Here is a 26111-nt window from a genome sequence, read left to right as displayed (position 1 = left end):
GAAAGCTAAAGTGCAGTTTCAGTGGTACAAATTAAAGGAATGGACCAATAGTCCAGTGGAGAGAAGTTCAAATAAAAGTTGATCTCTTAGCAAAATTACAAGTCTACAGTACAAGAGGCCACATTTTATTAGTGCTGTGCAGTGATCATCTCCTCGCTAACCCTTTTCCAGTTAAGGCAGAACAGGGTGATATATTAAGGGTAGAGGAAAGGTCCAGCAGAATGAGATGTATTTATAATGCCAGGCAGAATTGAGAAAATTTGTGACAAAGGAGAATCGCTTTGCTGGAATGGCAATTGCAGAAACCAGGCTGGCCAGCGGGGAGAAGAGCAGAAGAATCCAGAATTGAAGAAAGCTGAAGATAAACAGTTAATTAGCTTAGACCTAATTGGCAGACGAGACATTGTATCAAAATATGACGCCAGCGAGGACACAAGGAGGGAGGTTTTGGAAGAGGGACGAAGATGACGTTTTTGTGAAAGTGATGGGAAATGTACCCATTGAGCAGAAAAGTTGGCGAAAAAAGCAAACCGATGAGGTACATGGATAGGCTAACGGGTAGGAATGAGAGGGTTCAGAAGGAGAATCCGTAGAATTAGCTTGTAGGCAAACATGAAGGGCAATTTTCATGACGAGATGGAAATTCAAGAGGTAGGAAACTGAAGAGAATGGGTGAAATGAAGATCGGCAGGAATTGGATAGGAAAGTGGAATGGAAATGATAAGTCTTAGAAGTAAAACGGTTACAAAAGTCCAGAGGAGACAAAGTGCAAAAGGAGGGATCTGTGGAAGGGTGACTGTTAGAAACTTACTTGGCATTTGGGGACAAAACGAGGATGGAATGGAAAGGTTAGGCCGTTTGCTGGAACTGCATCTCCTTAACCAGGCATAAAGAGCAAATGTCAGATGACTGGTGGGATGACCGCATCAGTGACAATAGCAGGAAAGGATGTATTACAAGCACACTGTTTTATGCAGTGATCTGCAGAACAAAATTGTGGATAAATTAGTCCAGGTTTGGGGTTGTTTGTGAGCAGGAGGAAATGGAAGGGGAAGACGGAGCGCTTCCATCAACTGGACCATTTCAATCTGCTCTGAGATTTTGTTACATGGGGCAGAGAACCTACTGTGCAAGTCGTCTGAGGCTTCTAATTAGCTTTTGGATTTTCTACTGTATTCCTCAGTACTGTTCTCTTATACCTCCCCTACCCATGACACACCCACCCCAAAAGGCATTCAGGCTAATTTATTTATTTTTTGCATTTGTTTAGCGTGCAAGCCCTCAGGCATTAGGGCGCTGTGGAGAATAGGTTACACAGAACCCTCTGGGGCCAGAAGGCAGTTAGAAGTGAGGGATGCCTTGAAATACATAATTGCATATAGACAGGTAGTATAGATGGTGCATACATATTGCAGTGACTACAGGTTGCATAGATACAATGATTCAGTTGTTGCATATAATTGAGAAAAGGTACAAACAATGCATAGCTAATGCTAGAGTTAATTGAATAGCCAGGTTTTGAGGCCTTTACAGAAAGCCCAGTAAGACTCTTCTGACCTGAGGTTGAGTGGGAGGGAGTTCCATTGCTTGGCTGCAATGACGGGGAAGCTAGAGCCACCTGCTTTGGCATGTTTGAAGGAGGGTTGCACTAGTCCATGTGCGCATAGGGGGTTCTGACGAGCCCGGTTGATAGTTGTTTGGAGAATCTTTGGGAGAGGTATGGTGGCGCTGATTTGGAAATGCATCTATGTGTAATGGTTAGGGTCTTGAAAATAATTATTTCCCGGATGGGTTGTATGATGCACTTGTAAGTGTGTATTGATAATTTCACTGCTTCAAATATGTTGGGGTGGTCTATAAGGGTCCCAGTGGGAAAGAAGGGTTTGCATTGCGCACGCTATATTGGTGACTGGGGTGACGGTGATGTTGCGATTTAGCATCTATCTAGTATGGTTAATGAGAATGGGATAAGTGTTACTTTCGAAGTAATTGTGTCCTCCGACGTATTCCTTATCTATGATATTTGTATCTCCAGCTTGCTGGCCTCAGAATTTTTTTTTCCAGTAGAGGGCGCTGTGCGTCGACGTCCGTCGGGTAGGTGCTCCTCGACGGCCACCGTATCGTCCCCGACGTCATCATGCCTATAAATGGCCACGCGCAGCGTCCGTTGCTCTGTTCCGTTTTTCCGCGCTTCGTGTGCCTCGGAATACCGTTGCTCAGTTCGTCAATCGATATATATTAACATTTCCTCGAGAAAACCGACTCTTACTCGATGGCTTCCTCCTCTGACCCGACGACTCCTGGGTCTGGTTTCAAAAAATGCAGAGACTGTGGGAAGAAAATGTTGACGGATCCTCACAGGATCTGTTTGTGGTGTCTGGGAATCGAACACCAGTGTTCGGAGTGTGAGGAATGCCTATCCATGACGGTGAAAGCCTTGAAGGAGCGTAAGGGGAAGCTCGAGAGAGGCAAGTCAATTTTAACTTCCTGGAAAGTTTCAGCGGTAGAGTCGAGACATTCGTCTCCTCACCGTCGAAAGCATTCTCGGTCTAGGTCTCGAAGTGGCTCCCACCACTCGTCGAGGTCTAGACACTCGAAAAAAGACGAAGAAGATCCCCTTCATTGTCGTCTTCTAGTTCCCCTGAAAGAGTAAATTGCCCCACAAAACGGCTCTCAAGCTGAGTGGGAGGAATTCAGAAAAAAGATGCATAGCGTCTTCGCGAAAGCGGCCTCGTCCCCCTCGAAGTCAGCTGAGGGTGATACCCCGGATGAAAAGCCCAAAAAATCTAACCGCCGCGAGCCGAAGCACCCGGCGAAAGAGTCGACCCGAAAGCGCCATGAGCCATCGGGAAGTAAAGCATCTTCGACGTCATTGTCGAAAGCCCCTTCGAAGCATAGATCGGCGCCATCGACGCCGTTATTGAAGGGTTCTTCGCATCCGTCGATCGAGTCGGCGTCGACACCGACATCCACGCCGATAAAAGAAAAACCCACGGCTACTCCACAGCCAGCGGTTACACCGAGAGCCTCAGACACGACGTCGAGTACGTCGTCGACATCCTCGAGCAGGATTCCGATCCTCTCGAGTTCTTCGAGGCCTCTTCCAGTTTTCTCGACGCCTTTGTCGGCGCCTTCGAGGATTTTTCAAGGCCACTGATGATGGCTCCCTCTGCCTTAGATGGGTTTTATACCATTTTATACCATTTCACAGACCAGAGCATCCCCCCTTAACTTCAATTTTTGAAGAAAGGCCTTTTGGGCTGCAGAGGACCACATTACCTGAACCAGAGACTTTTGCCTCTGAGGAAAGAAGGTTGAAAGACCTTCAGGATGCATTACAGGAAGCAAGTGGCCTAGACACTTCCCCCAGAAGTGGAATTTGTCAAACCAGACCCAGGGGAACATGCTGATACCCCTTATAGAACCCTAATGTCAAGAATTATGGAGTTCATGGGTTGGTCTGCGCCTTCACCTGTTTTTCAACAGGATGACCTCACAGATATTCTGGATAAAGGTCCACAGGAGGATCCTGTGGTTCCCTTTCATTCTGCTTTACAAAGAAAGATTTTAACTAACTGGGAAACTCCTGAAGTTGTCCCTGCGGTTAACAAGAAGTTGTCAGCGAAATATAGGGTATCTGCTGCTGACCCTGAATACCTATCTAAGCACCCTACTCCAGAGAGTCTTGTGGTCCAGGCTGCAACTTCATCAGGCAGTACTTCTGCTTACCCCACTGTTCCTCAGGATAGGGATGATAAAAAATATGATGCCATGGCTAAGAAAGTCTTCTCAGCCTGTAGCATGGCTTTAAAATGTATTAATGCAACTTGTACGCTCGCTAGGTTCAGCCACACTCTTTGGGAGTGTGCTTCATCGGCGGCTGACTGCATACCGGAAGGAGAAGAAAGGGACGCATTTTTAAATATCATCAGAGATGGTAAAGATGCAATGTGTGAGTCCCTTCAAACTGGCATTGATTCTGCTGACAGTATCAGCAGGGCCATGGCGGCAAGTACCACAATCCGCAGGCATGTGTGGTTGAGAAAGTCAGGCTTTGCTTCTGACGTACAGGCCAGACTTTTAAATATGCCCTTTGACGGCTCTTCCCTATTTGGTAAAAAGGCGGATGACAGTTTGGAAAAACTACAAACATCTAAAGCAGCAGCCAAGTCACTAGGAGCTGCAATCCGACAAACTAATTTTCGTCCCTCAGGATCCTCTTGGAGAGGAAGGTCCTTTCGCTATTATTCCTCATTTGGAAGAGGCAGAGGACGGCCGGCTCAAAGAGGCCAAGGAAAATGTACCCGTGGTGGACTGGTTAAAGGAAAGAAAGCCGCAGGAGCCGCTTTACCTTAGGCAACTGCATCAGCCGATCCCAAACCACTCTGAGGTCTCCCATTACAAGACACCTGTAGGGGGCAGGTTAACTCACCATCTGACGGAATGGCAGGCTATTACGTCAGATGCTTGGGCATTGGAGACAGTTGCCCAAGGTTACTGCCTGCCTTTTCTACTCATCCCTCAGAGACATCCACCGGGGAACAGCTCTCTGAAAGTACCGGATCCGCTCCTCTTGCAGGAAGTTGTAGACCTGCTAGAGAAAGGTGCCATAGAACCGGTACCTGTAGCGGACAGGAACAAGGGCTGGTACTCCCCCCCCCCCCCCCCCCCCCCCCCCTACTTTCTCATACCAAAGAAAGACGGAGGACTGAGACCCATCCTGGACTTACGAGAATTGAACAAGTTCCTCAGGAAGGACAAGTTCAAGATGGTAACTCTCTCTCAGATCCTTCAGGCCCTCCAGCTTCAGGACTGGTTGGTATCTCTGGACCTTCAGGATGCTTATTTCCATGTGCCAATCCATCCCAAGCACAGGAAGTACCTGAGGTTCGCAATTGGCAACTCTCATTATCAATTTCGAGTTCTGCCATTTGGGCTGACCTCCGCCCCGAGGGTCTTCACCAAGCTAATGTCGGTTGTGGCTGCAAGTCTAAGGAGGGAAGGGATTCACGTCTACCCCTACCTGGACGATTGGTTGATCAGAGCAGTTTCTTCGGAACAGGCTCGGATTCAACTAGATTGTCTGCCACTCCCTTCACAGGCGGGGCTTCTCCCGCAATTTAAAGAAGTCACAGATGATACCATCGCAGAGACTCCAGTTCATTGGAGCAGTCCTGGACACGTCCCTGGGAAAAGCCTCGCCACCAGGTGAGGGCTCAAGATATTCTGTAGATGGTCACCAGGTTTCAAAATGCCCAACGTCTCCCAGCCTACGACTTTTTTGAGGTTGCTAGGCCTCATGGCATCCTGCATATCCCTTGTGCCAGAGGCTTGCCTGAGAATGAGATCCCTTCAGTTGGCGCTGAGGACTCGGTGGTCACAATTCTCAGGGAGGATGACAGATCCTCTCCGGATTCCGGACAAGGTAGCCCACGACCTTCTATGGTGGGCCTCTCCAGAGAACATCTTGAAAGGAGAACTGTTTTGGCAACCATGGCCGGAGATAACAGTAGTCACAGACGCCTCACTCACTGGGTGGGGAGCCCATGCCAACGACTTCACCATCAGCGGTCGTTGGTCTCCATCGGAGTCCAGACTACACATCAACCTGTTGGAGCTGAGAGCCATCAGACTGGTACTGAAGGCTTTTCTGCCGTCTGTACGGGGGAGAAACGTCCTGATAATGACGGACAATACAGTGGCCATGCACTACCTCAACAAAAGAGGAGGGGTAGGGTCACTGCCACTGTGCAGAGAAGCGATGCAGCTCTGGTTTTGGGCAATTCAGGAAGGAATCTCTCTATCGGCAATTCACCTAGCCGGAGAGAAGAACTTGACAGCGGACGCTCTGAGCAGGCAGAACACAGACTCCCATGAATGGGAGATAGCTCAGGAAGTCCTTCAAGAGATCTTCGCCCTTTGGGGAACCACTCAAGTGGCTCTGTTCGCCACCAGTATCAACAGGAAGTGCGACAGATTTTGCTCAAGGGAATTTCCCCCGAGAGGAGCTCTAGGAGACACGTTCGTAGTGGACTGGGAGTTCCCACTTCTGTACGCGTTTCCTCCGGTCCCTGTCCTTCCTCAAATGATCAGGAGGTTGAGAAGGTTTCGGAAGACCATGATCCTAATTGCCCCGGATTGGGCCAGGAGAACGTGGTACCCGGACCTTCTGGACATGTCCATCTGTCCTCCAATTCGTCTACCGTACAGAGAGGATCTTCTCTCCCAGAAGGGAGGTCAGGTTCTCCATCCAGCCATCAAGACCCTCAACCTTCACGCTTGGTATCTGAAAGGTTGAGGTACAAGGATTGGGGCCTTCCAGATGATGTCATGGAGGTGTTGCTTTCGGCCAGAAGACCAGCAACTAAGACTCTATACCGCTGTCGTTGGAATAAATTTTGCAGCTGGTGCAGAGAAAAGAATATCGAACCCTTTTCATGTGGTACACCTGCAGTGTTATCCTTCTTACTTTATTTGGCAAATTCGGCCCTTCAAATTGGCACTATTAAGGGCTATCTCGCAGCGCTATAGATCTTTAAGCGCACTGCGGAGGAGCCATCGTATTTGAAAATTCCATTGGTAATACAATACCTGGAATGGTCTTGGAGGGTAAACATTAGACCTTTCAAGTTCCCTTATGGGACTTAAATCTAGTTTTAAACTTCCTAAAGGGTGCTCGCTTTGAACCACTCCACTCTTGTTCATTGAAGTTTCTAACCCTCAAAACTGTTTTATTGGTAGCATTAACATCTGCTAGAAGGGTTAGCGAGATACAAGCCCTGTCTTGTAAACCTCCTCATACAACTTTTCACAAGGACAAAGTAGTTCTACAGGTGAAGCCTAACTTCCTCCCAAAGGTAGTTTTGGAATTTCACATTACTCAGAAGATTACTTTACCTTCTTTCTACCCTCCTCCCCATCCGGGGAAAGAGGAAGAGAGACTACACAGGCTGGACCCTAAGCGAGCCTTGAGTTTTTATATTAGTAGACTTGCTAAAATTAGACAAGCAGACCAACTCTTTGTAGGTTACGCAGGACATAAGTTAGGATTACCAATAACCAAACAAACCATCTCCAGATGGATTATTTTAGCCATTCTGGAATGCTACAAACTGGCAGGGAAAGAGTCCCCTCAAAATCATTCGACCAGGGGTATCGCAACATCCTCAGCTCTTCAAAGAGGGGTACCAATTAGAGACATATGTGCGGCTGCCATATGTCTCTAGAGCCCTTATCCAAGCCCGCATCTCTGCGGCATCTAACAACTCCGCCGAACTCTTTAAAATCTGCAAGGAGCTGGCCAACCCTGCTGCAGTCTCTACCTCTCCTGTCCCCTCCCAGGCCCTCTGCACCGCATTGGCCTCTCACTTCATCTATAAAACTCAGGACATCCTGTCCTCGCTCTCCTCCTCTCACCTCCCTCCCTCCCTTCCCGGCTCTTCCTCTGGCCCTTCTGCAGTCACCCCTCCTCCCTCTTTCTCTGCCTTTCCACTTTTCTCTGCTGACGAGGTTTCCAGACAAGTCCGATCTATGAAAGTCTCGTCTAAACAGGTTCACCCCTGTTCCTCCAAAACTATCAAGGACCACATCGACTCCCTGGCTCCTGCCCTGGCTGACTTTTGCAACCACTCCTTCGCCTCTGGAGTCTTCCCTTCCCCCCTCAAGCACTCCCTTGTGCACCCTCTTCTCAAGAAACCTTCTTCCGACCCCTCCTGCCCGGCTAACTATCGCCCTATCTCCATCACTCCCTTCCTGGGCAAGCTCCTGGAGAAACTGGCCATCTCCCAGCTTAACCTCCATGCTGAATCTGTTGGTAGTCTTCATGACCATCAATCTGGTTTCAGAGCTGCCAGAAGCACGGAAACTGCTCTCCTGAACATCCGTGAAGACCTGCTCTTGAACCTCGATTCCAACACTCCGTGTGTTCTTATTCTGCTCGATCTCTCCTCTGCCTTTGACACTGTCAACCATGCCATCCTGCTCAACCGTCTCCGTGAAAACCTTGGTATCACTGGTCAAGCTCTGGCGTGGCTGACCTCTTTCCTTTCAAATCGACCCTCCCAGGTCCAACTGGGGTCCTTCCTCTCCGACATCTTTTTCTCCACCTGTGGTGTCCCCCAGGGATCTAATCTTTCTCCCTGGCTGTTCAACCAGTATCTGGCACTCCTTGCCCACCGCATCGCCGCTCTCTGCCCTAATTTCCAGTGCTATGCAGACGATACCCAGCTCATTCAGGCTACCCTCAGCCTCCCCCTCTCCTTCCCTCATCTCTGACTGTCTGCTATCCAGGAATGGTGTGCCGCCAATGACCTCTGCCTTAATGCCAGTAAGACTAAGATTCTACTCATCGGTACACCCACTCCCTCCTTCCCTGCAGCTCTCTGGCCTGCCTCCCTTGGCCCCCTCCCTGCTCCTACCTGCAATGCAAAAAACCTTGGGGTCATCTTCGACTCCACACTCTCCTTCTCTCCTCATATTTCTGACGTCGCTAAGAAGTCACACTACCAGCTGCACCTCCTCAGAGGTATTCTCCCCTTCCTCTCCTTCCCCCAGAAGCTCACTGTCTCCCGAGCCCTGGTTCTCGCGAAGCTGGATTACTGTAACAGCCTCTATCTTAATCTGCCTGCCTCCACTCTCCGCCCTCTGCAACTCATCCAGAACAGAACTGCGAGATTTGTCCTTGGCCTCAAGCCCAGGGACCGTATCTCTCCAGGACTGAAATCTCTACACTGGCTCCCAGTGGCTGCGAGGATAAAGTTCAAAACCCTCTGCATTGTCCACAAGGCCTTCTGGGGCCTGGGTCCTAAATACCTTCAACTCTCTCTTCCCAAATATCTTCCTTCCCGAGCCCTTCGCTCATCCGCCTCCAACTCCCTCAGGGTCAGCCGCTTCTCGAAGCAACGAGCTGGGGGTAGATCTCTCTCCGCGGCAGGGGCCTCCCTCTGGAACAGCCTTCCTGCCTCCCTGAAACTTGAGGAGAACCATCTCCGGTTCCGGAAGCACCTCAAAACCTTCCTCTTTGCTTCTGCTTTCTCTCTCCCTCTCCCCTGCTGAACATCTAATATTCTTCACTGAAACTGCACTGATTCTGCAACTGGACCACTCTTAACAGCCTCGGTCCTGGGCCCAGTCACTCTCCACTTGCACTGATGCCCTGGAACCCCTCTGCACTGCGGGACTATCTCTGTATCCCTACAGCCCCCCCCCCTTTTCCAGCACTTGTTCTGCACTTACCTTGCACTTGCCACCAGCTGGCCCTATTTATTTATTACTTTACGCCACCTACCTTGTACTGCACTCCCCCCCCCTCCCCTTCCACTTTTCCCCCTCCCCCACCCCTGCACTTGCGCGATCTGAATGACACCTGGCCTAGTAGGATCGTTGTCTGTCTCCCCTTGTTCCTCCCCTCCCTGCCTCGTCGCGCCTTGAAACACCTGTGTATAGGCGCGTTACAAATGCCATATATCATATCACATGGTCGTCAGCACATACCTTTACCACATTTTATAGCCTGGATTCCTCCTCTAGTCAAGAGACTAGATTTGGCAAAGCTGTGTTACACTCTGTTCATTCTTAAAGGGTAATATGGCATCTCTTACTCCCGCCTCCAATCACATACCACTGCTATGGGAGTCTATCATAGATAAGGAATACGTCGGAGGACACAATTCCTTCGAAGAACAAGTTACTTCTTACCATGTAACGTTCTTTCGATGGGATGTTCCTCCGACATATTCCTTATCACCCCTCCCATCCATCCCCGCAGTAACTTTTCCCTTGTGGTTGCAGCTTACGCTCCTTCAAGCGTAGTAACCATTCATACAATAACTACTTTACTCTACAAAACGGAACTGAGCAACGGACGCTGCGCGTGGCCATTTATAGGCATAATGACGTCGGCGTCGATACAGTGGCCGTCGAGGAGCCACCTACCCGACGGACGTCGACGCACAGCGCCCTCTACTGGAAAAAAAATTTCTGAGGCCAGCAAGCTGGAGATACAAATATCATAGATAAGGAATACGTCGGAGGAACATCCCATCGAAAGAACGTTACAAGGTAAGAAGTAACTTGTTCATTAGTGTTACTTTGTGTTTAGTTGATATATTTTAGATTCATAAGTGCGTAGCAACATAATGTAAAATCTACCAATGCAATGTAGTCACATGGCGTGCTACATAGTGTCTAAAAGTGGGAAGTGGGGAGCTTCACATGCTCACGCGAGAAAAGGGATTTGTGGATTGAGAAACCATTGTGAGGGGTTGCGGTAGTCTTGAACATCCATGCGCAGACATGCATAGATGGGGGTCTTTAGGGGCATGTGTCTGGGACAGTTGGGGAATACTGGGTACATGGTAAATACACAAATCTGTATGCCACGAGTCTCCTCAGAGCTAGGAATTGTGCAGGCCCAGAAACCTTGGGTGGGGAGAAACTCTGTGTCCAGGAAAGCTGGTTGAGTGAGGTTGCAGGTTTAGGGAAGGCAGCAGGCAGCTGCGATAACATCAAATGGTCAGCTACGGCCAGGCTTGGGTTTTTACGACTTGGTACTATTGTGGAGAAGAGATGGCATCTTTTTAAGTACTTGGGAGCCTGTTATTCATTGTCCAGCGAAATCCGGCCACCTCGTAGGGTCAGTTCAGGGCCAGGTAATCCGGTGTGAAGGGATTCTTAAGGGCAGAGTTGACGAATTTGTTTATGGGTTTCGATCAGGCTCTCTGGAAGGACCGGGATGTGTCTATTGGCCATGCGTGCTGTATTGGTATTCTTATAGATTAGTGTGAAATGAGGATGCCAGAAAGTCTGGGCGGATAAGCTGCTTGTCATCAATTCAAAGGGAACTTGTTTGTTTCTCCCCTTCTCATATTGTTGAAGTGTCCTTGCAAAGATCATGTGCATCACGACCGGGGTTAGAGGTACTTGACCAGATGGAATCAGTAATTACTTAAGTTTTTGAGAATATGGAACAATGTCATGACCTACTAAAAAAAGATCCAGAGAAGGGGGGGTGTTGTAAACATTTGATTATGTAAATGTGTGTTGAAAGGGGAGGGTAGTTACATGTGTCCATTGAGAGTGTGGTAACTAAATGAGATTAGGTTTCTTTGTATGGGGGATGATGAGTGTTTCAACTGTTCCGAAATGTATACAATCTGTAAACTTGCCTGGTTTGAGGAGACTCGGGTTAGTTTGACTCCACAGCGGTGTCTAGCCACTCCCAGCCGTTTGTACAATCAACTTGCTTTACGGACAAGAGGTGGGCCTACTTTGGGTTACAGAGATCGGAAGGCCACCCCCCAAATATATTAACTGCAAAGTGGGCCGTCATTTGAGAAATGCCCCGATGAAATGTGTTAGCCAAACTGAGTATCTTTGAATGAATCTTCTGGGATTTTAACTGCCCTTCCCATCCCATGTAATCTTTTTTTCTTGGTGATCTTATTGGGAGTCTTCAGTGATTGCAGTGATCATTGTACTCCTAGCCTGTATATCCACTTCCCTTTGTAGGACATGATAGTCATCGAAGCACAGCCGTCTATGTGCATAATATTCGTATAGATGAAGAAAAAAGTGAACATCTCAGTGAGAGACCAATGCACCTATGGGAGGCCTGGGCTTGTGCAGGCCCATGCATGTACAGGAGCTTTTCATGTTTTTCATTGCACAATTCCCTGATCCCACTGCCCTTTCATGGAGGCCATGCCACAAGTCTTGTGAGAGTGGCTTATGTCAGGTCGTAGAGTGCTGAAATCTAGGCAGGTCATTGGGTTACCCACATGAAAATTGGTATAGAGTGGTTATGATGGAAACTGTTCATGATTGCTGTCCTTTCAGGAGCGAAGATGAACCACACTGGTAAATAAGATATTTTAGGAGTATACCAGTCATCACAGTGAGTAACCGTTCTTCAGTAAATCTAAATCCATTTTCCATATGCTTGCACCATGTAACCTTTTTACTGTAATTCCAATCTGCACATCTTTATTTTTCGATGTGAATGATTAATGTTATTTGCTACTTGGCGAGGGTTCAGTTAATTTTGAAATGGTAATAATTTAATTTGATTGTTACAGGACAGAGAGGCTGGCTCGAGATATCATGAAGGACATGGGAGGTCATCATATTGTGGCGCTCTGTGTACTCAAGGGTGGATACAAGTTCTTTGCTGACCTGCTGGATTACATCAAAGCACTGAACAGGAACAGCGACCGATCTATACCTATGACTGTAGATTTTATTAGGTTGAAAAGTTACTGTGTAAGTATCACCACAACCCCCAGTTAATGCTATGTGGACCTCAAACGGCAGTAAAACTGATGCTTTTTTTTAAAAAAAAGCATTATTTGAGTTTTGGCTTGCATTCAAACCTTTCGCACATTATATACACAAAGAAATGGAAAAATAAAAATTACCAATTTGAAAAAAGAATTAATCACATAAACTAAGGCTTTCAATTAATACTACCAAATTAATATTTGAATCTCCAAAACCAGAGCCATTGTAACAGTAACAATGGAGATGGACTCCTCAAATCAGTCACGTAGCTAGCTTTGTTGCTAAATGAGACTTCTACAACATTGTCACTGCATGTTCCAATTCATCTTGCATTCAATTAGAGTAGGACCGAAATCGTGCTTGAAGTCCCAAGCAGATTGCTCTTTTTTAAATCAGACCACACTGTAGACTTGTACTAGAATATGGAACAATGTCTCCAACTGGGTCGGCAATGAGCAGTATCTACCGATGTGTTGGCTACCTTCCCATTTAGCTCGGGATCCCAGGACCACTCTGGTGGGCAAGATGTTAAGCCGCTGTCTCAGAAAGATACTTCTATAGATCGGATCTGGAAAAGGAGTGAAGTAGGTAGAAATGTTACCCACCTTTTTGGATTCCCCCTCGAATTATGGAAGACTTATAGGCTAAACACTGCTGTGTTCCTATCCAATCAAGTAGCTGGAGCTTAACCATAGCCTTGCCTGGTTGGAGAATGAGGAGCTTCATTTTCACCTCAGCAATGGTGGCCAATTATCTGCAATCATGCACTGATGCCTCCAATGCCCAATCACAAGATGTATCCATAGCTGCTTTGATGGTACCAAATGGCAAACTTCCCTCCCTCAGCAGGCATGTCCTAAATAACAAAAGGAATTTCCAACGTACACTTATTTGCAAAGATCAAAGCCCTAGTTACCAACGTACAAATTGAATCTGGATAGAATTGAGAAGTGATGGCACTTTATTCCAAAAATGACCTATCGGATTCCAAATTGATTTAGGGGTACACACAGCTACTTTCACCCCACACGTTAGAGTGGGGACCACTTTTAGCTTTTTAAATGCACTGGATTCAAAGAAAAAAAGCTGTATTCCCCCATGGGTTGCTAAACCCTGGGCTTCAAGGGCTAGAGCCTTCAATCTCAAGCCTACTATTTTAAAGGACTCTCCACTACTTGCATTCATAGTGAATCCAAAGTACCTATAAGAGTCTACACAGGCCACCCATTCATTATGTATCTACCATTGGAACCTAGCAGGTTTATTTGATGATGACCTTAATCCCATATTAGACTTGTTGACATTAATTTTCTTTAGATTATCCTCTGCAAATGATTGCATTTCATTTAATAGTCTCTGCAGACCTATTGGTGTCTGATCTATCAGGACATGGTCATCTGCATAAAGCAACCGTTGCGAAGGGGATCCATTTAGGCGAGGGGGACACCTTTGGGGTTTGGATACCACATCACCCTGATCACTGAAATAGAGGTTAAACAGAGCAGGACCCATGATGCACCCCTGCTTTAAACCTCGATCTGTCTGGATTTTTGCAGAAAGATCTCCCTGTTTATTTAGCCTCACCTTGCAATAAGTCTCTGAATAGACGTGTTTTTATAATTGCCAAAAGATGTTTTGGGCATTCCCAACTTGCCATTTTCTGCCACAGCAGCTGCCAATCCACGATATCAAAGGCCAATTGGAAATCAATAAAGGCCATATAGATTTTTCTGCCGTTCCCCAAGTCATTGACCTTTAACAGATTGAGGATATGGCCATTTAAAGATGTTGCAATAACCTTTACAAAACCAGACTGATGTCCCCTTTTCCATAGACCACTGCCCCAGCTGTCTCAAAATATTTGAGGCAAATATTTTGCCAGGAGCGCCCAAAAGGGTCTATAATTCAAAGGTTTAGACCTATCGCCCTTTTTAAATGTTGGAATTAGGATTGCTTCTTTCCAGGAGGAGGGGAGGATTTGTCATTTTCATAATCTGAACATAAATTAATTAGAACCTCTACCTCAGTCTGTTCTTTTTACATTGGGTAGGTTAACCCATCAGGGCCAGGGGCTCTGGACTTATGCTTTTAGCAATTAGGGCCCATATGTCATCTGTCGATGAATGCATCATCAGAAACAGTGCTGTTTTTAATCAGTTTCCACGTTTCTGAGGGCTTTAGTGAAGAGCAAGCCCTCATCATTGCCTCCGCATCATTCTGAAGCAACTGCTTTTTGTATCCTCTCAACCAGTTTTTATAATATAGCTCCAATTTCTTTACTTTTTCTCCCAGTCAAGCATCAATAACCGAGGCATGGCTTTAGTAATGTACTTCTCCCTGGTCGCAGCTGTAAGCCGTCAGTTGAATTACGGAAGTAATGCTGTTTCTTTAAACCCTGGGGGCATCTGAGCACCGTTTAAAAAAAAAAAAAAAATCAAAAAGAAAATGTGGGGCATAACAAAAAATCGGGGTTTACAATCCTTTGAATGCAGGCTGAGCCGATGGTAAATTGTGGGTTAGAGATCCATAGGGAGGGAATTGAAAAGAACCTTGTGGTTTTGACTGAAAAGTCTTGGTTTTTAGGGTTTGTATATCCAAAGAACTTTCAAAATGCATTGCAGCTTTGATTTGCTAATCCTAATGTTTAAGGTACTTATATAGCGCACCGTCACCAATGGAATTGGTGCTCAGGCGGATGTGCAAAGAAGGCGGGGTGGGTTATTCAGGTGAAGAGGGAGTAGGAAAGTGGGAGAAGTGTGTGCTGTTGGCAGCTTCAGTTCAGTTTTCACTGTGTGCTGAGCTTTGGTGTGAATATCGGACCGTTGCAAGAATGTGTGTGCTGTTGGTGTGGTTTGTGTGTTTTTATTTTTTTGTTGTGGTGAAGTGCGTGCGGTTTGCTGAGCGAGACTATGGTTGTGTGGATTTACGCATGAGTTGTGTATGCAGAGATTTGAGCATAGGGTTAGTGGGTTATATATCCTAGGCCTTACAGATTTTGTTCTATGTTCTCAGTTGTCCTGTATGTAGGCATAATTTTCACTTTTCCTTTTGTCCATCTCATTGTTATGAGTGATTGCGTGGTGCGTTTCCGGATGTTTTGTATTTGAACTCAGTAATGGGATTAGGTGTCCATCTAGTCCGCCCCTCTGGTACTGTAGATTAGCAGTCCCCTACTTCCTATTGCCATCGCTGGTCTATTGGTGCTTGTGTGTAATTTGTAGGTCAGGGTGCTATTGATAAATCGCCCTTGTCCTTCCATCCCGATCTAGCTGTGTTTAATCCATGGTATCGTCCTATCATATCTATCTCTCAGTTGATAAGTGGGAATGCCGTAGATCCTCTTCCTTAGGTTCTGTTTACGGACGATAGCTTAGGGGGATTTGGGATCAATTTATTCAGTCATCATCATTCCAGCTGTGTAAATGCCCCCGTAGGCGTACTTCTAGTTATGAGGTAAAAAGCCAAGATTTGAGGAGTTTTCTGAATAGTAGGTGGTTTCTTTTGTTACGTATGTTCTTTGGTAAATCGTTCCAAGTTTTTGGTCTGAGGTGAGAGAAAGAAGATCCTCAGAATTTTCTTTTGTTGTAGGGTTTTGGTTCCAAACGGATGTAGCTGCTCGATCTGAACCTCCTTGTTGGTTGATGTAGGCTTGATTTGTCTCTCAGGAATTCTGCGCCTTGGTTGTGGATTGCTCTGTGCGTGATGCACATTGATTTGCTGTTTTATTGTTAGCCAATGTAGTGTTTTCAGTGATGGTGTGATGGGTTCTCTTCGCAGTAATTTGAGGAGCAGTCTGGCCGCCGCAATTTGTATGTGTTGTAGTTTTTTTAAGAACTCGTTCAGGCATACCCAGATTTAGGCTATTTGCCTAGTCTACTCTGGACACAACGAGAGCGATGATAGTTTTGTTGGCGAATGACATGAATGGTAGGATCCTTTTTACCGCCCGCAGGAGAAAGAAGCGTTGCTTGATTAGAGCGTTTACTTGTGGCTCTAGAGTAAGTTTGTTGTCTATCAGGATTCCCAGGTTTTTTACAGTCGACGATTGGGCTGGAGTTGTACCGATATCCCTCGGCCAAGGGATGTAATGGTTGTCTTCTCCGTGTTTTGTGATGATCATTAGTTCTGTTTTGCCGGGGTTGAGTTTGAGGTAGTTCGAATACATCAGGTTGTATATTTCACGGAGCCAGTTCTCTAATGTGGTGGTTTCTTCTTGAATGTCTTGTATTTTGTAGACTATTTGTGTATCGTCTGCGTAATTGTAGCAGGTGAGACTGTGTCTTTTGATGATCTTGATTAGTTGAGACAGATGTTGAATAATAGCGGGGAGAAGGATAATCCTTGTGATACTCCGCATGAGGATTCTCTTGGGTTGAATTTGAAAGGTTTCATCCATATGGTCTGTTATGTTGAGAAGGATTTAATCCACAATAGGGCGCGGTTGTTGATTCCAAGTTCTTCTAATCTCGTGATGAGGAGGTTGTGTCGAATGCCGTAGAGAGCTCTAGAAGTGTCAAAGCAGTACTGTTGTCTGAGTTTGCTTTTAGATCATCCCATATTGAGAGGAGTGCTGGTTCCATTCCTCTCATTGGTCTGAAGCCTACTTGTGCGTGGTCTAGTAAGCGGTGCTCTTCACAAATTCTTGTGGTGTACTGTATATGTACGTTTCTAGCAGTTTAGCTGGATATGGGATGTTGGAGATGGGGTCTGTAGTTGGAAAGGTCCTCTACATTTCCTCTATCTTTGAGTAGCGGCCTGATGTAGGCTGATTTGAAGGATTGTGGCACTTTCCCTGTTAGTATTGAAAGGTTGAAGACATTCCTAAGGTATTCCATGGGTGTCCCTTTTGAGAGGTTGATTTGTATGTCTTGAGAGCAGGGATCCGTAGGGGAACCTGTTTTGTTGCTTTGATTTACCAGTTTGACAAAAGTCTCCACTGATATTTCGAGGAATCATTAGTTTGTTCGGCCGTTCCTTGTAGAGGTAGGTGGGTTCCGTAGTCTGTTCGCAAGGTCTGTTTTGTATGGTCTGTTGGATGGTAATGATTTTGTTTTTGAAGTGGTCTGCTGGGTCATTGCATAGTTTCTTCAATGGTATTGGTGTGTTGTTGCAGCCAGGTGGGTTTTGTATTTCATTTATGATTTTAAAGAGTTATTTTGGGGTGTTTGGTGCTTCGAAGATTTGGTTGTCGTAGTATTTCCTTTTTGCCTTTTGTATTTCCTTTTTCTATGCGCGGATATGTTGTTGAAATTTGATTTTTTTCTGCTGTCGTTTTGGATCCTCCATTCTAGTTCGTTTTCGTTTTATTCTTTTCATGGCACAGAGTAGTGGGGTGAACCATTTGGCCGTTGCTGTTTTGAGTGAAGGGGTGAAAGGTTTCTCTTTGGCGATTTCGTCGATCGTTGTTCTGATCCAGTTGTGGAGTAGAGGTATTTTTTTATCAAAGTCAGCTTTGTCCATAGTTGTTGCTTGTGGTTTGCTGAGTTCCAGGAATGCAGTTAGTTTGGAGTTTTTTATGGTTCTCCAATTTCTTTTCATAGTGATCGGTGGCTTGTCTTGTTGCTTGTTTAATGGAGTGGTCCGTGTGATTATGAAGGGAATGATGATGTGGTAGCTCCAGAGTATCTGAATTGGTAGTGGCGTGATAGTGAGTTTTTGTTGGCGAAGATTGCTTCAAGTCTATGCCCTGCCATTTGAGTTGCTCCTTTGACTAGTTGGTGTAGATTAATTGCTGCTACTTGGCTGCCTAGAGATTTTTGTGTGCCTGTGGTTTCGTCATCGAACCAGATGTTGAAATCTCTGAGGACGATCAGATGATTGTGCTCGATGGCTAGGTTGGTTCTGCGCTTTTCTGATAGGCGTAGGCTTAGGGATTTGCATTTATCGATGTTTGATGGGTCTTCCAGTTTGATTTCCAGATGTTCCTTGTGGATGATTGCCAATCCACCACCTCTTTTGGTTTTCCTGTTTGCTTGGACACATTTGAAGTAATCAGGCAGGCAATTGTTGAGTGATCTTGTAATTGTCATCTAGCCATGTTTCAGTTACAAATAAGATGTCGATACCTCCGTCACATAGAAGGTCCTAGATTTCGGTGGCATGTTTGGACATTGACCTTGCATTGATTAGATTGTAAAGGATCTTTTTGGTATGGTTTTGTTTGTTTCTTGTTTTGGTTTGTGGGTGTTCAATCGTAATGCTTCTCTATTGATGACGATTGGTTGCATATCAGCCAAGGCTGCTGCTTCATTGAAATAGTCTGTTAGATTAATGGTTAGGTTGTTGGCTGCTAGTGCTTAGTCGTCGAGTCTGGTATGTTGTGCGGGTCGATGGTGCCCTTCTGTTGTAAGAAGTGAGGGGGTTGATATCTTCCCTATCTCTTCTTGGGTGTTCCCACCTTTTTCCAGTTTGTTTTGGGGGATTCTTTGCTTGTCTCAACATGTCGATGTCGAGGAAGTCTCGCAGGTCTGTGCTTGTTGTGAGGTACCGTGTAAGATATAAGGATTTTTCTCTTACAATATTTGTTCTTTTGATAGTGATATTTGGCGGGGTGTGTTCTGTATACAAGGCCGTTTCTACTCGGGGCAGTTGAATTTGTGTATTAGTTGTTCCAAGTTCCTGCTCGCTTTGTCGGCGTCCATTTCTGCATTGGAGCATTTTGGGTCTTCAGTGGCGGGAGTTGGTCTTGGTATCGAGTTTACAGTCCAAATGGCTGCCTAACGTGTCTTGTGCTTGGACAGTATTGATGTTTTCCTCTTACGTTGCGATGCCTGAGTGATATCGAAAGCGGTCTGTCCGTTCCGTCGGTAGGGTAAGGTGTTCCTTTTCTATAAGAGCAATGTCCAAGAGAGTAGGGGAGTACTAGGAGTTGGGCGTGTGGCTCGTCTATTTGGAGTTATGGGGAGGAGGTTAGCAGAGATTGTGGTTAAAGGTATTTACCAGCTTTGGAGGCTGCTGGGGGTTCTCGGGTGTCTGGTGGCCTAGGACTCAATAGATGTAAATAGCGATAGGATGCCCAGAGGTTTGGAATTACAAGATATTGGGAGCCTAGGTTTCACTGATGTTATAATTGAGGTACTCTCTGATATAGGATCTCTGAGTGTTGGAGAGGGATATAGGTTTGGTGCAGCCCAGCAATAAGTTAAGCGCCTTGATTCCTGAAATCTAGTTGACCGGGGGAGGCCCTGGCTTCCCAGGGTGGCAAGCAATGGTTGAGTACTAAGATGTGGTGCACCCAGATAACAGGTTGAAGGCTAGTGTTTTACATATAGGCAGGCGGGATTAAATGCCTACATTTGTTATGTCTAGTTAGCAATAGTTTGGCCTGGGATTCACAGAAGGCTAGTGGTATTTAGAATTCAGAGACTCTGGATTTTGGGTCCGAGGTCTGGGTGTCAAAAACTTGCAAGCAGTGCTTAAAGCCTCGATTTGAGAGACCTAGATGGAGAGAGAAAGAGAGAGAGGGGTCCTGATATCAAATAGTAGCAGGCAGTAATTAGATCAGCTAGATTTGAGAGACCTGGATTTTGGGAGAGGCCTAGGTTTCAAAGAGCGGCAGGCAGTGGTTAGAACACCTAGATTTGAGACATCCGGACAATGGGAGAAAGGCATAGGTTTCAAATAGTAACAGGCAGTAGTTAGAATGTCTACAATTACGACTCAGCTTCAAACATTAGGAGACGGCGTGAAGGCTAATATTCACAGTACTATCCCAGTGTGGCACTCCCTAGGTGCGACTCTGCAATTTTAACAAATTCTCCAGGAGTGGCGGAGACTAATATTCACAGCACTAACGCAATGTTGCACCTTCTAGATGTGATTCGATCTAATCTGAACAATTCTCTACGGGTGCAAAGCAGGCTGTTATACACAGCACTAGCCCAGTGTGGCACCCCCTAGATGTGAATCAAGTTAATCTAAATAATTACCTAAGGCTGCGACGCAGGTTAGTATTCACAGTACTATCACAGAGTTGCACTTTCTAGATGTGATTCAAGTCAATCTGTACAGTTCTCTAAGGGTGCGACAAGGCGAACACTCACAATGCTAACGCAGTGCAGTGCAGGCCAATATTCGCAATACCCTCAAAGTGTGATGCAAGCTAATATTCACAGTACTATCCCAGTGTGGGGTAGGCTAATAGTCAGAGTACTGTCATAGAGTGGCACTTTCTAGATGTGATTCAATTCAATTTGAACAATCTCTTAGGGTGGAACCCAGGCTAGGTGCAGGCTAGTATTCAAAGTACTATCAAAGAGTGGTACTTTAAGGTGTGATTCAATCAGGACAATTCTCTTAGGGTGCGACACAGGCTAATATTCACAGTACTAACAGTGTGGTGCAGGCTAATATTCACAATATTATCAGTGTGGCGTAGGCTGATGTTCACAGTACTATCACAGAGTGGCACATTTTAGATGTGAATCCAGTCAATCAGAACAATTCTCTATAAGGATGTGACACAGGCTAATATTCACAGTACTAACATAGTGTAGGCTAGTTTAAGTGGTGGGGCTTCCAGGGTAGAGTGATTACTCTACTCCCTGCCCCAGCCACTCCTAACTTGATTGTAGATGCTGGTTGACGGCTGGCCACTGGCTTCCCCGGCTGACACTGCAGACACAACATGGAGCCGCCTTTGTAGGAGCCGCCCTTTGCCTTGGGGACCTTAGCTCCTGCGGCTGCACAGGCAGAGGGCTGCCCTGTGAAGGTCAGTTATGACCATCAAACGCACCAATCGGGGATGGTGGGCGATCTGGGAGGCGGGAGGTGTGGGCAACGGGGAAGTGGATGCGGAGAGAGGGATGGGTGGGGGAGAGGGTGCACAACGGCACCAAAACAAAGACACAAATTCACCCAGGCAAGGCCCAGGAGAGTCTCCTAGCAGAATCACTCGCCTGCTTCGATTTTCAGAAAAGAAGTGAGCAGGGAATTGTGCGGCTGGTAGGCCCAACAACACTAGGTGAATATTTTGTGATGAAAGTGCTTAGCAATGAAAGCCGTATTGTGTTTTCTGACAAGGTTGGAGTATGTGGCTTTTGGATTAATGTTGAGGGATCTAATTGAAGTTTAAGTACGGGTAAAATGCTATTTCTCTTGATCACATTACCATACGTGAAGTGTTTCTTTTAGTTTCTTGCAAGGATTCCATTCACTTTGGCCATTTTACATTTCCCCCCTCGCCTCTCTTGTATGTGAAGCTCCAAGGAAGGAAGGACGCTCCCTCACTCACTCGCTGGAAAGATAATTCATATCCAGTATTTTTTTGCATTTATTCTAATAAAAAATGCATTTATTAAAGCACACATGCAGCCATATAGAAAAAGAAATTCTAGCTCAATTTTTTCCATAACAAACTGTTCCTGTGACTGCTGCTGCCTTCAGATATATGCTGTCAGAAATTTGAAGAACTTTAATGCTATTTGTATACAACCTTTACACTCTCGATGTGAATCTGCAATGCGATTGGCCTGCTTTGTATGAGTGACATCATAGAGAACCAGACAGAAAGACCTGTTTTGTTTTTTTCTTGTTTTTATGAATAAATACTTCCAGAAAACAGATTGATTTCCGTCTGTATTTATGTGTAAAAATCAGTGAAAATGGAACACTGCAAGCCTTAATTATAATACTCTTATGTCCCGTCTCCTTTCCTACATCCTTGTGGGTGCCCCCCAACATGGGGACGGTACCGGAACCTTTGGCAGCGAATAATTGAGCTTCCCCTTTAAATTTAGTATAGCACGCGGCCTCGGGCGTGGTAGCACCAGCTGAGGCCCCTGCCTCCGACACCTCACCTCAGTACTTTTTTCCACACAGACAGTGTCTGACCTGGCAGCCATCGCAGAGATACTTTTTTGCTTTCTGCTTCGTCCCCGTTTTTTTAAATCTTATTTAACTTCCATTTGGTTCCTCTCCTCCTCAGGCGCATGTCGGCCGCCACCGGATTCACAGGAGCGTTCACTCGTTCCTCCATTCGCTCTGTCTTGAGTGTTTGGGGCTCAACCACCGCTGGGACGCATCTTTGGCTTTCATCGTTCTCTGTCACAGGGCATTGAAGAATCGTTTTTTGCAGCCAGAGGGAGATCTTCCACACATCTCCTCCGCCCCACCTTAAGGACTTGGAGTATCCAGGACCTCTTGTCAAGAAAGACAATGTAGGCCCTCTGTTTAGCATGGCTCCACAGCGTTGCTACCTTCCTGGGGTTCCCATGGTCCGGGGCTCCTTGGATTCAGGTTCTAGCAGGCCTGAGGCTTCTAAAGCTACCGGCTTCCAAGCCGAGGGGCCCGTGGAATCTTTTGGGCGCTCCGGGGAAAGACCTGAGGCTGTCCTGGCTACCGGCTCTCAAGCTCAGGGGCTCGGGGGCCCTACCAGGCAGTCCTTTGCAGGGCGATCAAGTTCGTCCTCTTCTTCGACCCCAGGGGTTAAGGGATCGTCGAGTGCACCTCCAAGAGTCTGTCCTTGGCACGATCCAGCATGGCTACCGGCACAGGTGCCGAGGACGTTTCAACTACCGGCTGAGGGTTCAGCGCCTATCGGAGGGATCTCTGAGGTCGATGCTTCTGCTTCCAATGCAAGACCCATGCTGTATCCTCCCATGTATGAGGCCTCATGTGACTCGGGGCCTCCGCGTCCTTCTGCCCAGGGCATGGCACAAGGCTTCAAAATGGCACAGAGGCACGTGGCAGAGCCTGCCAGGCTGGTGGCCATCTTGGATCCAGCTTGGGGCCCGACTGTGCTTTCGCCCATCGAATGGGCTTTGCAAGATTATCCCAGTGCCCTTTCCTCTGGAAGCGACAGCGGATTGTACTGTATATTCATCTGGTCTCTTCAGGGATACATCTACCCATCACAGCCTTATGGCTACTTGCGCCAGGCACCTCAGCGCTTTCACCAGGAGCGGAGGCCCAGCGCCTCAGAGGGACGGGCCCCTAGGGAGCCAGCTGCTTGCGAGGACCGCTTCTTCGAGCGCTTCCTCTTCCTCATGCATTCCCCTCCGATGAAGGGGCTCCTGAAGGATATAGTGAAGGTCATCCGCAGGTGGCGCAGCCCCCTCCTCTGGGGACTCCTCCAGTCCCTCCAGTGGTCTAGGCCCTACCGGTTGTTCAGACCCCTCCACCTCCTGTACCTCAAACACTGCCCCCCCCCCAACAGCTGTTGGACCTGTTTTCAGCGCCAAACTGAGCGTTGTCATTTGTGTCCCATGGCCTGGATTCCCCCTGCGGTCTGTGAAAGGGGGGGCCATGAGGATGCACAGGACAATGAACCCTCAGCATCCGTCAAAGTCTTCCATGAGGGGTTTTGGGGGGTCCCTCTGCCCCAGGAAGCCCCCCCTTGCTCCCCAGGAGTGCTAGGAGAGGTATTGGATAAGTGCACCACGATCCGGTCTGGCATCCCGCTCCAGAAGGATTTCCTGCATGTGGCGCAAAAGGTTTGGGAGAAGCCGCGGGCCAACACCCAGATGAACAAGAAGTTGGACAGCAGGTTCGGGCTGACGGTAGGGGAGCCAATCCTCTTGGTCTCCCACCTGCAGCCTCATTCAGTGGTGGTTGCAGCCTCCTTGTATTCTAAACCATAGTCTTTGTCGTCTTCCTCCACAGGAGCCACCTCCAGTTGTCTTTCCAAGGAAGACAAAAGTCCTCGAGCCTTTGGGAAAGTGCTCTTATTCCATCTCAGGACTGCATCTGTGGCAAGTCAACACTGACTCCCTCTTGGCTGCGGCTAACCAGAAGCTGTGGAGGTAGCTGAGGAGATTTCTGCCCGACCTCCCTTTGGCCAAGCAAATCTCCTTCAAGGCCGGTCTGGCAATTGCCCGGGCCATTGCGCAGGAACTCGTGGAGTCTTCAGTCTCCCACATTGACACAGCCAGCAGAGGGCTGTACCTTGGTGTCGAGATTAAAAGGACGGTGTGGATGTTTGTCACTAGGTTTTCATCCGACGTGCAGATCGTAGATCTGCCCTTCAAGGGAGTGGACCTTTTTAATTCGTCAACCGATGACGAGTTGACAAAGAAGAAAGCCTCCAATCAGACTGCCAAGTAATTTGCCATCCTGACAAAAACTGGACAGAAATCCTTCCTCTGTCCCAAGGCAGGACAGAATTCAAGCCCCCTGCTTTCTCTGGCTTCAAGGGGTTCTGGGACCAGGGACACAGAGACCTGACAGGTCGCCCAGCAACAGGAGGAAGCAGCAGAGGACATTGGGTGGGTTTTTCTGCTCCTCCTCTGCCCCTGACGCTAAGAAGCAGTGGCGTCAAAGTCGGGGAACACAGCTCGCCTGTAGGGGGGCTGTTTGGCTCTGTTCCAGGACACCTGAAGCATCTTTTCTGCAACCTCTGGATCCTATCCATAGTCTCCACGGGCTTCAGTCTTCCTCTTCCTTTGCCGCTACCATCCTCTTCAAAAGCGAAGTCCTTGTCCTCTTGGAGATGCAGGCGATGGAACCGGTTTCTCGGTAGACCGGGGCTCTGGGTGCTATTACTGGATTTTTGCGGTACCCCTGAACAACCAGGCTGGCCTGAGGGTTGTCCTGCACCTGCCATTTCTAAATCTGTCTTTACTGCTGGAACGCTTCAAGATGACACCCACGCACATAGCCATGTCTGTGTGCAGGGGACTGAATGTGTTTCCCTGGACCTCAAGGATGCGTACCTGCATGTACCCATCTACCAAACGCATCTGAAGTTTCTGCGGTTCACGATTGTCATACCACTTTCAGCACAAGGTGCTTCCCTTCGGCCTGAACTCGGCCCATGTTTCTTCATGAAGTTGATGAACGCAGTGGCGGCCTTTCTCTACTTGGAGGGCCATCATCTGTACCCTTAATTGGACAACTGGCTGGTGAGGACGGGCTCTCCAAAAAGGGTGGTGCACTCCTGCCAGAGATTGGCAGATATCCTTCATTAGCTAATTGGGCTCAGGAGACAGGGTCTCAGAGTCCCAATACCACTGCTCCTACTGCCCGATGTTTGCTGGTGGCTGATGGATGGCAATGCTTCAGTGGGAGCCCCCTTAACCCGATCAGAGCCTATCCTGGTGGTGACGACGGACTTCTCCCTTTCGGGGTGGGGGGCTACTCTAGAGGGCTATGCGATTCATGGAGCACGGTCCTGGACGAAAGCCCTCCTGCACATCAATCTGCTCATGCTCAGGGCAGTGGGCCTGGCCCTCAAGGTGTTTTTGCCCATCATCGGGGACAGTTCTGTTCTGTTCAGGACAGACAATTCTACTGCAATCTTTTACCTGAAAAAGCAGGGTGGCTCCCGTTCCCCCCGGCTCCCTCCTCTCCATGGCGGCAGCATTGATCTGGGAATGGTCTCTAACGGAAGGGATTTGGATTTCAGCAGTCCACCTCCCTGGGGACAGCAATGCAGACGCAGACCAGCTGAGCCGCTTGGGGTTTAACACCTATGAGTGGGAGATGCACACCGACACCTTGTTGCCCCTGTTCCAGCGTTGGGGGTTTGCGGACCTGGATTTGTTTGCATCCCCTCTGAATTCCAAGTGCCCCCAGTTTGCTTCATGGGCAGGATGGGGTCAGGGGTCTCTGGGAGATACCTTCTAGATCTGTTGGTACGGCTACAGGTGTTATGCGTTCCCAACCACATCTCTTCTCCAACAGACCCTCTGCAAGTTCCGGACTGGGTTGCAGCCTCATCCCGATTGCCACCCACTGGCCTTCGAGACCCTGGTTTTCAGATCTTCTGCAGTTGTGCTCCCAGGGTCCCGTCCATCTTCCGATTTCCAGCAGGGGATTCGTGATGCAGCAGGTCGGGCAATGGAGCATATGGACCCAGCCAGCTGGCGCTGGCGGCCTTGTTCCTGGCCAGCTGCGGC

At 47.5% G+C, this 26111-nt stretch overlaps 1 protein-coding gene across 1 annotated transcript in view; it reads left to right on the top strand.

Moving 5' to 3' along the window:
* Positions 1–26111, top strand: part of HPRT1 (hypoxanthine phosphoribosyltransferase 1) — a 574116-nt gene that overhangs the window by 229625 nt on the left and 318380 nt on the right. The window contains exon 3 of the mRNA XM_069612824.1: positions 12075–12258. Coding sequence (XP_069468925.1) covers positions 12075–12258 — 184 coding nt within the window. The remainder of the gene's footprint in view (positions 1–12074; positions 12259–26111) is intronic.

The sequence above is a fragment of the Ambystoma mexicanum genome, chromosome 5p, assembly GCF_040938575.1.
Source record: "Ambystoma mexicanum isolate Mex_15411 chromosome 5p, UKY_AmexF1_1, whole genome shotgun sequence".
Classification (NCBI taxonomy): domain Eukaryota; kingdom Metazoa; phylum Chordata; class Amphibia; order Caudata; family Ambystomatidae; genus Ambystoma; species Ambystoma mexicanum.
The sequence above is the reverse complement of the archived record's forward strand: the minus strand, read 5'-3'. Positions and strand labels throughout refer to the sequence as shown.